Genomic DNA, 15,160 nt, shown 5'->3' with positions numbered 1-15,160 from the left:
TAGTGGAATTGGACTAGCATGGTTTAAATCATACTTATCTGACCGTTATCAGTTATATAACACATTATAGACTTCTATAATTCTATGTTAGGTTGCCTAGATTAGGTCAGACGGAACCGGGAACATTTCCCCTAAAATCCTGATGTACTTGTATAGTAAAATGGGTGTTTATATAGCTATACTATCTTTTTTAAATGTAAATCAGCATAAATTGAAGGCGCTTCCACAAATACAGCCATTCTGGAAATATTATGTTTTTTCCACATCCAAGTCATTAAATGTCATGAATTTTTTTTCCATGACAATAACAAAAAGGGTTAGAAAATATGCTTAATTCTCATTAAACTAACCTCAAAATGCAAAAAGCAACAACAAAAGCAGACATATTTTGGCCTAAAATAGACCTGGACTTTATGAAATTTCCTGAGATTCACAATTTCAAATGATAATTTATAAAACATTTAAAACGCTTCGTCCTGCATATTTAAAGATTTCACATCAATCAAACCGTGTTTGACAAAAAGTCATAGATATTCTTTACCTATACTGTAGATGAACATGATTTGAATTTGACATACATTGCAGAACATGATTGGAATCTCAGCATGGGCTTGCACAGAATTCAGCGTTCAGTGTGTTGTGTGTTCAGGGTGAGCATGATCCCTCCTGATTATTTTGAGGTCTGTCTGCCTCACACAGCTGCTGTGTTTGTCCTGACAGACTCGGCTCGGCTCTGCTCCACTCATTCTCTCACTGCTCCTGCTGGTAAGTGTTTCCTCACATCTTTATTGTGTCATGCACTGTTATCATAGTTTTTTTAAATGTCAATTGGTTTGACTGGATGTTTGATTGCCATACTGTAAAAGTAAATATATATTTCAACATGTATTCAGCATGAAAAGCATGTTTTCGTGTAAGTGAGTAAAGTTTCTGAGTAAAGGTTTTGTGTCTGTTGAATCCTTAAAAAAATATCAGTGCAATACTTTGCAATGCATGAAGGTTCATTGTAAGCTTTTATTTATTAAGTGAGCAATGCAATTTTACAACATATCATTTGAACATTGTCATGCTGAAAAATAAGCAGACAAGTTGACCATATTAAGGGTCTCTTTAAATAGACTTCAGGTCATGAACAGGTGCCATGTGCTTGTGAAATCTTGCAGGGGGAGTTATCAGCCTGGACTGAGCAGCTAAATTTAACCAGATAAACAGGGGAAACAGACAGTTGCTCTGTATCTCAGGGGGTAAACAACCCTAAACAGCTCTTTAGAATCAGTAAGAATTAAATCAATTCAAAGCAGTCATCTCACAAGGTCTAATGTGCATGTCCACTTTTAAACATATATAAGAGACATTTTAAGGGAACTTTTCTGACCCCTCTGGCTCATAATGATGCATTATTTAAAGCTTTTAAATAGTTTAGTTTGAAATAATTTATGACTAGTGATACAATCAGGGAAATTCAACCTTATAATTCCTTACTTGGTATGTGTAGCCTACTATTTGTTTATTACAAAACATTTCTGTTTCATTTCATTAGCATCATGCTAAACAGATAGTTTTTTTAGAAAAGGATTTTTAATCACTATCACCACTATATGCATATCATTAGCATCATGGCAAACATTATTTGGGAAAATATCTTTTTCCCAAAAAAGAATTAAAAAGTTATATATTATAGTATATTATAGTTACAAATAAGTATATATATTTATTAATCAAATATTTTATTAATCAGGAATTGTATTAATCAAAGTAGTCTCACTTCTAAAGTTTTTCTTCAAAAACTGATAAATCATTATCATCACATTAAACAATATCAGTAACACTTTACAATAAGGTATAATATGTTAACATTAGTTAACTAACATGAACTAAAAGGAAGCAATAAAGGCTATTCTTAAAGCATTTATTAACTTTTGGTAATGTTAGTTCACAGTGCATTAATTAACAGATACAACTTTTGATCTTAAAAACGTATTATTAAATGGTGAGATTAACATAATAAATATTTGTTGCCATAAATAATAATAAATATAATAATAAATACAGCTGCAAGCAGCAATTATCGGGGTTCGATCGTTTGAAAGCCTTTAAGCACATGCGTAAAAAGATATGTTTTATTTAGCAAGCATGTAACCACTTAAATCACTTGAAAAAGAGTAGGGGTGTAACCCCGGCATCCCGGCCAAATTTGCCCCTTGGCCTCTGTCCATCATGGCCTACTAATCATCCCCATATATATATATATATTTCTTTCTGTGTCTTACCCTCTTGCTTGAGGGTGTCAATGATGGCCTTCTGGACAGCAGTCAGGTCGGCAGTCTTACCCATGATTGCGGTTTTGAGTAATGAAACAGGCCGGGAGTTTTTAAAAGCATCAGGAATCTTTTAGAGGTGTTTAGAGTTAATTAGTTGATTCAGATGATTAGGTTAATAGCTCGTTTAGAGACCCTTTCATGATATGCTAATTTTTTGAGATAGGAATTTGGGGTTTTCATGAGCTGTATGCCAAAATTATCAGTATTAAAACAATAAAAGACCTGAAATATTTCAGTTGGTGTGCAATGAATCTAAAATATATGAAAGTTTAATTTTTATCATTACATTATGGAAAATAATTAACTTTATCACAATATGCTAATTTTTTGAGAAGGACCTGTATATATATATATATATATATATACTAATGGGCTTCATCACTGTCTCCTCTCCACCAATAAGCTGTTGTGTGGAGGGTGTTCTGGCGCACTATGGCTGCCGTCGCATCATCCAGGTGGATTCTGCACATTGGTGCTGGTTGAGGAGATTCCCCCTTGCATATGTGAAGCACTTTGAGCACCCAGAAAAGCGCTATATAAATGTAACTAATTATTAATTATTATTATTATTAAATCATAGAAGGAAAATACTATTTTCAGCCAATACAGGCAATTTTAAAGTTTTTTAACAGTTATTGCTCTACTTATGGCCCGATCTCTGTAAAAGTTTGCATGCTTCTTTAGAATCATATGGCGCATATAAACCTAATTTCGTGAAGTTCTATGTACAGCAGACCATTTTTTCAGTAATGTAAATGTAATTTTGCATAGGAAATATATAATGTTGTTCACCTTTATAACAGTTAAAGTGTCACCTATGGCATAAAAGTGTCCATGCTTCTTCAACAACACAATTTTCCAACACCCTTTTACCAGTTATTCAGAGCTACGCGCTTTAATAGCTCATAATAACAATAAACGCTGTAGAAGTGTTGGTCATTGTTAGTTCATGTTAACTAATCTAGTTAACTAATGTTAAAGAGATAGTTCACCCAAAAATGAAAATTCTGTCAGTAGCCTATTTACTCACCCTCATGTTGTTCCAACCCCGTAAGACCTTCGTTCATCTTCGGAACACGAATTAAGATATTTTTGATGAAATCTGAGAGCTGGATCACTCCTCCATACTAGTCCATAGGCTTCTTGAGGGATTGAAACTTGGCGGCCTCGAAAAGTTATTAAAGACATCGTTAAAATAGTCCAAGTGACTACAGTGGCTCAATCTTAAGTTTATCAAGCGACGAGAATACTTTTTGTGAAGTTTTTTCACAAAAAGTATTCTCGTCATTTGATAAACTTAAGATTGAGCCACTGTAGTCACTTGGACTATTTTAACGATGTCTTTAATAACTTTTCGAGGCCGGCAAGTTCAATCCCTCAAGAAGCCTATGGACTAGTATGGAGGAGTGATCCAGCTCTCAGATTTCATCAAAAATATCTTAATTCGTGTTCCGAAGATGAACGAAGGTTTTACGGGGTTGGAACAACATGAGGGTGAGTAAATACTGACAGAATTTTCATTTTTGGGTGAACTAACCCTTTAACAAATGAAACCTTATTGTAACATTTTACCATAATATCCAATCTTGTAATAAAACACAAGATGAAGTTTCATGTTGCATAATTTAGTAGTCCCTAAACCAGGAATCATTCTTATACTAACCACAATCTGAATAAAAAACCTTGTAAACGATTACATTGTTCAATCTAAAAGCAACGAATTCATCCCACCATCTTTCACTGACTCTGCCCTGTCTCAATAGTTGAATATCATCAGGATGGAGAGCTGTTCACAACCTACAAATGGAGACAGCAAGGCTGATGTGACCAATGACCTCACTGAGGATCTGAGTCAGCAGCTGGAGGACATTATCAACACCTATCAGGTGAGCGAACAGCCAGGTGAGCCTGAGGATGTTGAGGAAGAGGCTGTTTCAGGCAAGGCCAAAGAACAGAAAATGGAGAAGAAGATGCTTAAAGGCCTCGGTAAGTCATGTGCAAGATATTTAACATGTTAGTCCATTTAAATCACTGGTAATGTGATCAGTGATAAATTCAAACAAGTATTTCCTCTTTATACTGCTTATTTTTCCACTTTGCTCAATCACACAGTGTGACCAAAGTAAATTGTGTCAATAATCACAGGGAAGGAAGCCATGCTGCTCATGCAAAGCCTGAATAAACTGGGAACGCCAGAGCAGAAACTAGATGCTCTCATCAAAAAACATGCAGAACTGGTGAGTACAATCATTAACAATGTTCCGCATTTGAAACATTAAAAAACTGGTAAACTTTATTTTGATGGTCCCTTTTGAACATTCTGTTAACTAGGCTATACGTAACTTTTCAACTACATGTCAACTAACTCTCATTAGAGTATTAGTGGACTATCTGCTTCATATCTGCAAACTCTTTATTGTGATGGTCCTCCAACAGACACTCTATTGACTATAAGTAACTTTGCAACTACATGTCAACTTATTCTAACCCTAAAAAGTCTACTAATACTCAACTAATACTCTATTGAGAGTTAGTAGACATGAAGGTGCAATGTTACTTATAGACAACAGAATGTGTTAAAGGGACCATCAAAATAAAGTGAAACCAAAAAACTTTTTAACAAAATACCTAATAAAACCAATGTATTAATAACATTGTATACTGGGGTACTGCTGCTTAACTAACTTAGTACTGTAAATATACACATAAGCATTTGGAAAAATCAGCCCCCTTTAAATTCTTTTTCACAGCTTTGTGAAACCATTTTAAGTATATTTAGAAACAAACAGGCTTTACATTCATGTATAAAATACATTTTATTTCAATACAGATTTATTTAGGGTTGTCCCATATTAGACTGTATTTATTGTACATGTCCAAAATTAATGAATTCTCTAAGATATTTTTATTTTTAGCTTGTTATATTAAAATAGTTTTTATATTTCTGTAAACGAGAGATCATAACAACATTGTTTGTTCAAATAACTTGCAGCTGGAAGAGCACCGTTCAGACCAGAAACAGCTGAAAGTCCTGCAGAAGAAACTTCTCCAGGTGCTGAAGGAGAAGGATCAGCTCCAGAGTGAACACAGCCGAGCTGTTCTGGCCCGCAGTAAACTAGAAGGCCTGTGCAGGGAGCTGCAAAGACACAACAAGACGTTAAAGGTGCCAATATCATCCATTCTCATGGATATGATTGTGCAAAAACATCTTATATTGCTTTAAACACTTATATCTACTAATGAGCACAAATCAAAACATGCTCGACAATAATAAAAAGACAAAAGTGTCTCATAAAGTGGTATCACTTTACAATAAGGTTTAACATTTGTTAACTATATTTGTTATATGAAAGTATTTCTAAAGGATTTATCAAGCTCATTTAATGTTAATTTCAACATTTACTAATACATTATTAAAATCAAAAGTTGTGTATGTTAATATTAGTTAATGGACCTGGGCTAACATGAACTAAAAATGAAGATTTGTATTACATATCTACTATCACTCTGTCTCCTCTCCACCAATAAGCTGGTGCGTGGTGGGCGTTCTGTCACAATATGTCTGCCGTCGCAACATCCAGGTGGATGCTGCACATTGGTGGTGTTTGAGGAGATTCCCCCTTATATCTAAAGCGCTTTGAGTGCAGAGAAAAGCGCTAGCCTATATAAATTTAATGAATTATTATTATCTAGTTCAGTCATGAAACTCTAGAGGGCGCAGGCTGTGGTCCTTTACATGCAATTTGCAAGCTATCACATGACACAAGCTGATTGGCCTCTTCCGATCTTGCAGCAAATGAGATTGCTTGCTCAACATTTAAATAGTCTGGTTCATTGTTTGCTGTAAGCTCTGAAACCCTCCACCTTCCCCAGCTCCACTTGCCTAGATATGCTACTACGGGATTTATGTATATTTATGCACCAGCTTATCTTATGCACACATCAGCATGTCTGTGTATATATTAGTAGTAACAAATCCATACTACAGAAATCCCACCCTGCAAAAACTAATTTCAGGAGGTAGCGCTAAATATTGTTAACAAAGATTAATAAATACTGTAGAAACTATATTGCTGCTCATTGTTAGTTAATGTTAGTTAGTTAACGAACATGAAGCAATGGGACCTCACCTGACTAACGGAAAAGTTCTAAAGTAAGCCGAATAAAGGTAAGATAAACAATGTTTAACTTAATAGCACTGAAATGGCAGTATACAAAATCACAGTAAAAGAGTTTATATTTCAAGATCGCCCCCTACTGACAAACACAACAAAACACAAGATAACTTATGTCATTATGACCAAGATTTCTTTTTTTTACTAGAACTCACTTCTTTACAAGAACTCACATCTGTCTGATGACGCTTTTGGTGCAGGAGGAAACCCTACAGAGGTGTCGTGAAGATGATCTCAAGAGGAAGGAAATAACCACGCATTTCCAGAACACGCTGACGGACATCCAGGCCCAGATCGAGGAGCACAGCAGCCGCAACAACAAACTGTGCCAGGAGAACAGCGAGCTGGCTGAGAAACTCAAGGACCTCATATCAAAATGTGACCAGCGAGAGGCGGTATGGAAAACCAACTGGAGGTCACTCTGGTTTGACCTGAGATCATATCATTCCAATCAGTGATATTTTACTATCATAGAGATCCTATTACAATTTACTGTATGTATATATATATATATATATATATATATATATATATATATATATATATATATATATATATATGTATGTATGTATATATATATATATATATATATATATATATATATATATATATATATGTATATATATATATATATATATATATATAAGGATATAAGACAAAAAAAAGAAGGATATACAAAGGAAATTGGGACATTCTTCCTGGTCATCTGAACGGCAAAATATTTGCCTGAGTATATTTTCTGTTCCCTTTCGAAGGGAACTCAACAATACGTCAACGACGCTATGGGGGAACGCCTCAGGCGTGACAGGTGTCTGAAATCACTATCAAATCACGTCAATCATATTGACCGGCGACAGCCCGTGAATCATTAGCGTGAATGATTAACGTGCGACCTGGAAGTATAAAGGGGCGCCTTGCAAACATGACAAATCATCTCATCGTCTTCAGGGACTGTTTGTTTGAAACGCTATTCAAGTATACGAAGGTAAGAGAAGGATGAAACGCACAGCTAAGGCAGATTGTTTTCATAAGTGTGCCGACCCGTGTCCGAGGTTTCTGACACCGGCCGACACACACGAGCTGTGCGTTTTTTGCTTGGGTGAAGAGCACGCACGGGAGGTTCTCGAGGGAGCCCTCTGTGCTAACTGCGAGCGTTTTTCTCTTAAAACGCTCCGCTCTCGTCTGGCCCTCTTCTCGAGTGAAGGGGGTTCAGCGTCTGGACCCCACGGCGCGGGTCCCGCTCGTGCCGAGGCCGAGCGGCGACTTAAATCATGGGGCTCCCAGATGGAGCTCGTCGATCGCCTCGAGAGGGTTGTTAACCTCTCAGATGATTCGACGGCTGACGAGGGCGAACTGCAGGTCGATGGGGAAGATTACTCACCGACTGTACCTGCAGTTGATGCTCTTCAGGACGCGCAGGAGATGGCTGAGGAGGTGTATGATCAGGTAGATCCTGAACCTCCTCAGCCACCCTGCCCCGTGTGTGCAGAGCTGGTGGATGTGATGGAGCGCGCTGTCAATAGGCTGCAGCTGCCTTGGCAGCGCGCTAGAGGAGAGATCGCTCGCGGTAGGCTCGACGATCGGTTTCTCCCCGGCCATACACCACCAGCTCAGGTGAGCCTTCTATTCCTTCCTGATCTTCACACGGAGATCGAGAGGGCATGGAAGAGCCCATACTCTGCCCGTATTCACCGACATCAGCGGGCCAGTTTCGCTGATGTCGAGGGGATCGGAGAGCATGGGTACGTGTCAATGCCGCCCATTGACGAGACGTTCGCGAACTATCTCGTGTGCGGGCGGGCAGCGACATTGAAAGCTCCAACCCTGCCATCCAAACCGCTAAAAACAACGGCTCGTTTGAATGGCAGAGCATACACGGCAGCAGGTCAGGCCGGTGCTGCACTGCACACCATGGCAGTATTACAGGCGTACCAGGCCGACCTGCTGGGGGATCTCGACCAGGGGGCAGGGATGTCCCCTGAGGCGGTGGCTGAGCTGCGCCGCACCACAGATCTGGCTCTCCGGGCCACCAAGCAAACCGCTGCCGCGATCGGACGGTCGATGGCGGCGATGGTGGCCACGGAGAGGCATCTGTGGTTAAGTCTAGCCGACATCGGGGAGAAAGAAAAAGCCTTTCTCCTCGATTCGCCGGTTTCGCCTTCCGAACTCTTCGGCACCTCCGTAGAAGCGGTGGTGGGGAAGTTTAGGGAGGCGAAGGCGCGCTCAGCAGCGTTTAAAACTTGTATACCGCTGAGATCCGCGTCTGTACCCCGGCAAGCGGGGGAGCCTGGCCCTTCACGGTCTGAGGACCGTAGGCAGGGTCAGCGAGCCAGTGTCGCCTCTCGTGCGCCCCCTCCCTTGAGGAGCAGGTCGCAGAGAAGGCGTGACTCCCGCAACAGAAGAGATTTGAGGGAGGTTGTCCAGCACAAACGCACACAGCGTTGGTAATGGATAACCTCCCCGGAGGGTCACGAAATCTGCCCTCTCTCTTCTGACCCCCAGGCGTTCGTAACATCAGGCCTGGGGATGGGCCTATGATGAGAACTATGTTCTGATGGCCCACCTAGGCTTGGTTAGTGGAAACGCCCCTTTCAGGCATGTAAAGTGGCGGATCCCAGGTTTGTAAAGAACTATCTGGCGAGTCTTCACTTTGCACGCCGCAGGTGAGCTGCTGGTCTTTTCAAAGAGTACTTTTTGTGATTAAAAAATAACATTTCTCTCTTTACAGACCTCGTTCCCTGTATAGAGTCATGGGGTCATGTCAAGGTAATAAGGTAAGAGAACTTTATTGGATTATCAGGGCCCTGAAGTTCCCCGTTGGGTGGCCAGAACGGTAACTGTGTTAGCCTTCGGGCTGCTAGCCACCTCAGGGTAGAGTGGTTGGTCTCTCTCTTTAAATTGTTTTACTTAGAGTGTTGACTGACGCTAGAGCTTCAGATAGATCTTATGTCCGGCCCACAGGTCCGTTTTGACTTCTTCCTGAGTATGTCGCCCCTTGAGCTCTGTTTGGGTTTTCATTAGGCTGAGCGATTCTGCAGCCCTTTGTATGGAATAATACAGACTATATTCTTTAGTAAGGCTGTGGCTCCTCCGAGCCCTCAGATAGATCTATGCTTGCAGGCTGGCCCTCACCAGGGCCGCCTCTGTAGCTGGCCTAGGCTGTGCCAGGGATATTAGAGGCGCTCTGCTAAAAATTTTAGCATTTCTTCCTCTGACCCTTCACTGTGTGAATGTTGGTTTCTAGCATCCCTGTATAAACAGCCTCCTCCCGTGGGAGTCGTTAGGCCAAGGCCCGCCCCCTTCTCTGCATTCTGGGGTGACTAGAGTAATGCAGCGTGGTGCTGAGGATGGTTTGTAAGGACATGGTAGGCCTCAAACAGGCCCTAGGTTGGGCACAGATACATTTCTGTCACCCCTAGAGCCGCTGGCAGGCCCGCACCCTGATAACCTCAGGGTGAGGTGTGAGTATTCCCCTGTGATACAGGGTAGGTCTGAGCACTTCACTCCCAGTTCTGTTTTATCCCACCTCGCACCACTATGGCTCGGGTCGAGTATGGAGTAAGCTTCACTTCTTCTTTGGTCGAAGTACGCTCCCCTGAAGCCAGAGCATTGCCCTGAGCTGACGCCCATGCATAGATGGTAGGCCCCTGACTAACTGGGGCCTCCGTTGAGGCAGAGTGGCGTATGTTGTACTCCCCTTGTTTTAAGGGTGCTAGCTTTCTTGCGGAGTACACTGCCATGGGCAATGTGATTAGGCACCAGGATGCTGTAGGCGCTGTGTAAACAGCCAACAGTGTACTTTATGGCAGAATATGACTTGCTATTAGGTAGTAGGCCCGACCAGGCCTCCCTGATAGGCGAGTCCCCAGCTGGCTGGCCTTAGCAGGCCACCTTATACTTTCACCCGGACTCAGGGCTCAAAGCTACCAGTGAGTTCCCACAGATAGTGGTGACCAGGTGGTAGGCCTCACCAGGCCTCCCTGAAGGTGAGCATCCCACGTACTGTGGTTATCAGGTAGTAGGCCTCACGTGCCTCCCTAAAGGATCAGGTAGTAGGCCTCTCCGGGCCTCCCTGTAACGCTCCCTAGTGGTGCTGGGTTTATGAAGCTAGTGGTCTCTTGCTATCAGTTTCAGCTAGCCTTAATAGGCAGCTGCTGAAGGCGAGCTTGCGCCCTGGCTCGCTAAAGTGTTCATTCTCTGCTAAAGGTTCCCTCCCGGAACCTTTTCTGCCTACAGCCTGGTTTGCCTATCAGGCAGACCGTGTGCTCCCCTCATGAGGGTCTCTTTGAGCATGCGGCTTCCTGAGTCTGGTCAGACGGTCGTAGGCCTCTCGTGAGGCCTCCCAGTTAGATCAGCCCTTAGGCCTTCACAGGCCTCCTCAGTGTTTTGAAACACAGACACTGGGTTGATCCGTGGATCGAGTAGAGAAACTCCCCTCGCTAGCAAGGGTCGGAAAGCACTATGCTGAGTCATACTCTCCGGGATATCCCGTCTCTGAGATCCGGGCCGAGTGGTTCACTGCCAGCTTCGCAGTCCCTCGGGTTGGATGCCTTACTTAAGGCATTTGTCCAGAGGCTCTGTCTTCAGACAGACAGGATTTGGCCAGACTAAGTGTCTATGTACTGGCGCCAGGTCAGGCCGTCCTGGTGGCATTTCGGGGTGAGTACGTTCCCCTGAATAGTGACTGGCTGGGGTTCCCTTGGGTTCCCTAGCCACATTCCCTAGAAGGGACCCCTTCTAATTGGAAGCTGAGGTTCCAGGCCCGGAGCCGGCCCAGGTAGACCTTTCATTTAACCATGTTTATGAAGGTTTTTTCTGTGAGGCTGTAGCTTGGGCTATGACCGTAGGGAATGCTGTCACTGACAGCCCAGTGTGACCTGAGGGTGAGTGGTTCTAGCGTTTCATTTGAAGTTGCTGGTTCTGACAGTTGTCACTGCCACTTGGCATGCACTCCCCTTAGCATGGCGGCGTTGGTATATCGTTCCCCATAGCGTCGTTGACGTATTGTTGAGTTCCCTTCGAAAGGGAACGTCTCAGGTTACGACTGTAACCTATGTTCCCTGAGAACAGGGAACGAGACAATACGTCTCCCTGCCATGCCGCGGGGCTTGCCTACCGTACAGTCCCTTCAGACGATAAGGTGATTTGTCATGTTTGCAAGGCGCCCCTTTATACTTCCAGGTCGCACGTTAATCATTCACGCTAATGATTCACGGGCTGTCGCCGGTCAATATGATTGACGTGATTTGATAGTGATTTCAGACACCTGTCACGCCTGAGGCGTTCCCCCATAGCGTCGTTGACGTATTGTCTCGTTCCCTGTTCTCAGGGAACATAGGTTACAGTCGTAACCTGAGACGTTTTCCTTTTAGTTAGATAGTAAATTTAGTAAATTTGTAAAAAAAAAAAAAAGTAAAAAAAAAAAAATATTGCTATGTAGTTTTTATTACAGTTTAAAATAACTTTAATTTGATTTTATTTCAGTTAATGTTTATTTTATTTCAAGTAATTGAAACTTGAACTTGAAGTAATAAACATGTTTTTTTTAACGGTTTTAGTTTTAGTTAAATATAACAACCCTGTTCTGAATAAAGTATTTCAAACCTAGTCCTTAAGTAGAATGTGGATAGAAATATATAATAATAATTTAAGAATAATTGTATAATCGTGTTTTTGGCCTTCATGCAGAATCTTGAAAAAGTGTTCAAGCACCGAGACCTGCATCAGAAATTAATGGAGTCAAAACTCACAAAGGCCAACTTAATGCTCAAAGAAGCAGAAGAGAAACACAAACTGGAGAAGGAGCTTGTGAGTAAAATATCTAAGGAAAAAAAATGCCCTCAACTGCAAATAGTACATTTGTATTGCATAAATGATCTTGCATACAGTATGCTAATTTATCTTGCTGCTATTTTGAGCCCAGAGAAATATGAACGATAAATTATTACAATTGTGCTTTTAAGCAAAGAACTTAACTCCTGAAATAGGTATACTATTTTTTCTGGGACTACTACTAAACTACTTCCGATCTATACTGCACGTATTCTACAGTTACTGAAGCAGACTGCAGAGGCCAAAATACAGGTTAAACTTCTGAAAGTACAAGAGACTGATATGAAAGCCCAGGTACAATTTCATCAAATGTTACACATCTCTAGTTTTTTTTTTCTCTAATCATATTTGTTCACAAAATAACTCACTTGTTTTCCGGTTAGCTTGCTGTATATTCTGAGAAGTTTGATGAATTCCAAGGAACGGTATCTAAGAGCAGTGGTGTGTATGCCAGCTTCAAACAAGACATGGACAAGGTGTGTATGCCTGACACATTTCTAGTCACTTTACAGTGGTTAAGTCATTATACTGTATTATTCTTCAACGTATAAAAAGAACATAGTAAAAATAATAATATTGTAGAAATATCACACACTGTTAATCAATAATCAAATAATATACAATACATATAATCAAAAAATGTAAAATTTGAATAAATCGTTGCATTGTTGAAGTTTTGTCTACAGTCTTTTTACATAAAATGCATCAATATTAAGTATGTTTTTGAGCTATTAAAAGGGGCTTAGGGTCTCTCAGTTTCAGGTTTTATTGTTAATTAACAATTTATTGTTATTGACTATTAAAACAATGTTGTTAGATTCAATAAATTAAAGGTTTTTTTAAAAAATGTTACCTTGGCAAATAACAGAAATACATTTAAGTCGAAACACTAAAATTACAAACTGCTAATTAATAAAATCTAAAACAGAACTAAAACTAGCACTTAAACTTGAAATAAAATGTATACAATAAAACTAATATAATAACAAATGCACATGACAAAATTATTAAAAAGTTAAACAAAATTTAAAATGAACAAAAAAATGAATGCCAATTCAAAATATTAGTAAATACCATGATAGTCCAAATCCAGAACCTGATTTCACCAAATTCAACATGTTCCTGCCTTAACATCTCTGTTGATCCTGGAACAACATTCCAATCAACCAATCAGATTTGAGAGACAAGTTCACAGTTTATGTGAAGATTAGGCTTACAAGGGTTATGTGCTTCTACTGTTATTCACCTATCATTTCCCTCTGATATTAGGGATAACTTATGGGTAAGGGTTAGATATGGTAGATATTACATTTCCGGACAGGAATGTTGTTCCAAGATCAACAAAATATGCGTCTTACTCTGCAAAATCACAAGGTCTAATACTAAAATAACACTTAGCTAAGATGTTAATTGTATTACAGATGGCAAAGAAGATGAAAAAGTTGGAGAAGGAGGCAATTGGCTGGAAATCCCGTTTTGATGGCTGCAATAAAGCTCTTCTTGATATGGTTGGAGATGTAAGTTGCTCAGTTCATACATCATAAATCAATATTGTAGAATACAGCGATATATACCATCTCTGTATATTTAATGTCTGCAACTAAACAACTAGCTGTACAATAAGAATCAAGAGAATGAATCTTGACACCGTGTTTCAGTATTGCTGAAAGTCTAGATATGGAGCAATTTGATCACGATTGTTTCATGCAGAAAGCATTGAAGGAGAAGGAGATTGAACTCTTCACCTTGAAGACCCAGAAACTTGAGAATCTCTGTAGAGCACTTCAAGATGAGAGGAAAACACTGTCTCAGAAGCTCAATGGATCCAAACAGGCCGGAGCCGACGATGCAGTGGTTGCTGTGTCCGTCACTACAGAGAAAACTACAGAAGCAACCGAGGATGTTGCAGTAGCTAAAGAGGAAGAGGCAGTCTCAACAGAAGTGGTCAGTCAAGATCCAGAAACCCCCATTGATCCAATCTGTAAGTCTCCCGCAGAAGCAACGCCGCTGACCAAAGAGCTCTTCAACCTGAAGGCTGAGAAAGCTCGGCTACAGGAGATAGCGGCAGCGTTCACCATTCGCCGCCACATGCCGCCAGAGGCTTGCGAGGACTCAGACATCTGTGTTGAGAGTCTAGACGATGCTCATGGTGAGCAACAGGTTGTAGAGGAGCTCAACTTCACAGAGGAGATGCCACCCCTCACTGACACACTGTCTGAAGAACGTCAAGAGCTCAGAGACAAAGACATGCAATCGGTTGATTAGACAGACTAATCGAAATGTCAATTTCTCACACATTCACGAATAAAGTTTATTCTACACCTTTGCGCATCATGCTTGTAACTCGAGGTTTGAACTATTACACCACACATGCTTGTAGTATTATGTATTTCAAGACAGCATAAGCGATGTGAGGTTAGACTAACAACTCTGAACTTGTGAGACGGTGACATGGTGCATTCTTTTGGAGAAACTTTGATGCAACGTTTTGGAAAGTACAGATAGAGAGAAAATTTTATTACATTTTCATACTAAATCAATATTGGCTCTTTATTATCTTAGATATAGCATTTCTCTCTCTCTCTCTTTCGGTTTGCTCCCTTTTTTGTCGGGGTTTGCCACAGTGGAATAATCTGCATAGCTGATCTGGCACATATTTAACACATAGACTGTAACAAAATATGGACGTAGTGTCCGCGGCTTCACACGTAGGTTTCTGAAGAGCATTTTTGAAGCTAAAAGAGCTTCAAAGCCGTCCGTCATTTTAACATGGGGGGTCTAGGGGATTGCTCCAAGGGAAGCCACTTGGTTTTACATTGAATGCCATTCCTG

General features: G+C 40.8%; 1 protein-coding gene across 2 annotated transcripts; it reads left to right on the top strand.

Moving 5' to 3' along the window:
• The first annotated feature begins 632 nt into the window (after positions 1 to 632).
• txlnbb (taxilin beta b) lies at positions 633 to 14,649 on the top strand. 2 transcript variants are annotated; one of them, XM_077238706.1, is made up of 10 exons: positions 633 to 765; positions 4,085 to 4,307; positions 4,467 to 4,558; positions 5,314 to 5,484; positions 6,697 to 6,891; positions 12,185 to 12,304; positions 12,548 to 12,622; positions 12,712 to 12,804; positions 13,750 to 13,845; positions 14,039 to 14,649. In XM_077238706.1, the coding sequence occupies exons 2-10, from the start codon at positions 4,100 to 4,102 to the stop codon at positions 14,591 to 14,593; spliced, it is 1,605 nt and encodes a 534-aa protein (XP_077094821.1). In that variant the 5' UTR covers positions 633 to 765; positions 4,085 to 4,099; the 3' UTR covers positions 14,594 to 14,649. The 2 variants fall into 2 exon arrangements, with proteins under 2 accessions (XP_077094821.1, XP_077094822.1); XM_077238707.1 differs by lacking the exon at positions 633 to 765 and adding an exon at positions 2,730 to 2,863.
• The last annotated feature ends 511 nt before the right edge of the window (positions 14,650 to 15,160 follow it).

This window comes from Siphateles boraxobius, unplaced genomic scaffold (genome assembly GCF_051911475.1).
Source record: "Siphateles boraxobius isolate OS27281-9 unplaced genomic scaffold, OSU_SipBor_1 22, whole genome shotgun sequence".
Taxonomy (NCBI): Eukaryota; Metazoa; Chordata; class Actinopteri; order Cypriniformes; family Leuciscidae; genus Siphateles; species Siphateles boraxobius.
Note: the sequence above shows the minus strand (reverse complement) of the source record. Positions and strands in the feature narration are given on the sequence as shown.

Coding starts and splice junctions, on each gene's coding strand:
- txlnbb (XM_077238706.1), top strand. CDS start 4,100: ATGGAGAGCTGTTCACAACCTACAAATGGAGACAGCAAGGCTGATGTG. Junction 4,308..4,466: donor GAAGATGCTTAAAGGCCTCG/GTAAGTCATGTG, acceptor CAATAATCACAG/GGAAGGAAGCCATGCTGCTC. Junction 6,892..12,184: donor AATGTGACCAGCGAGAGGCG/GTATGGAAAACC, acceptor GCCTTCATGCAG/AATCTTGAAAAAGTGTTCAA.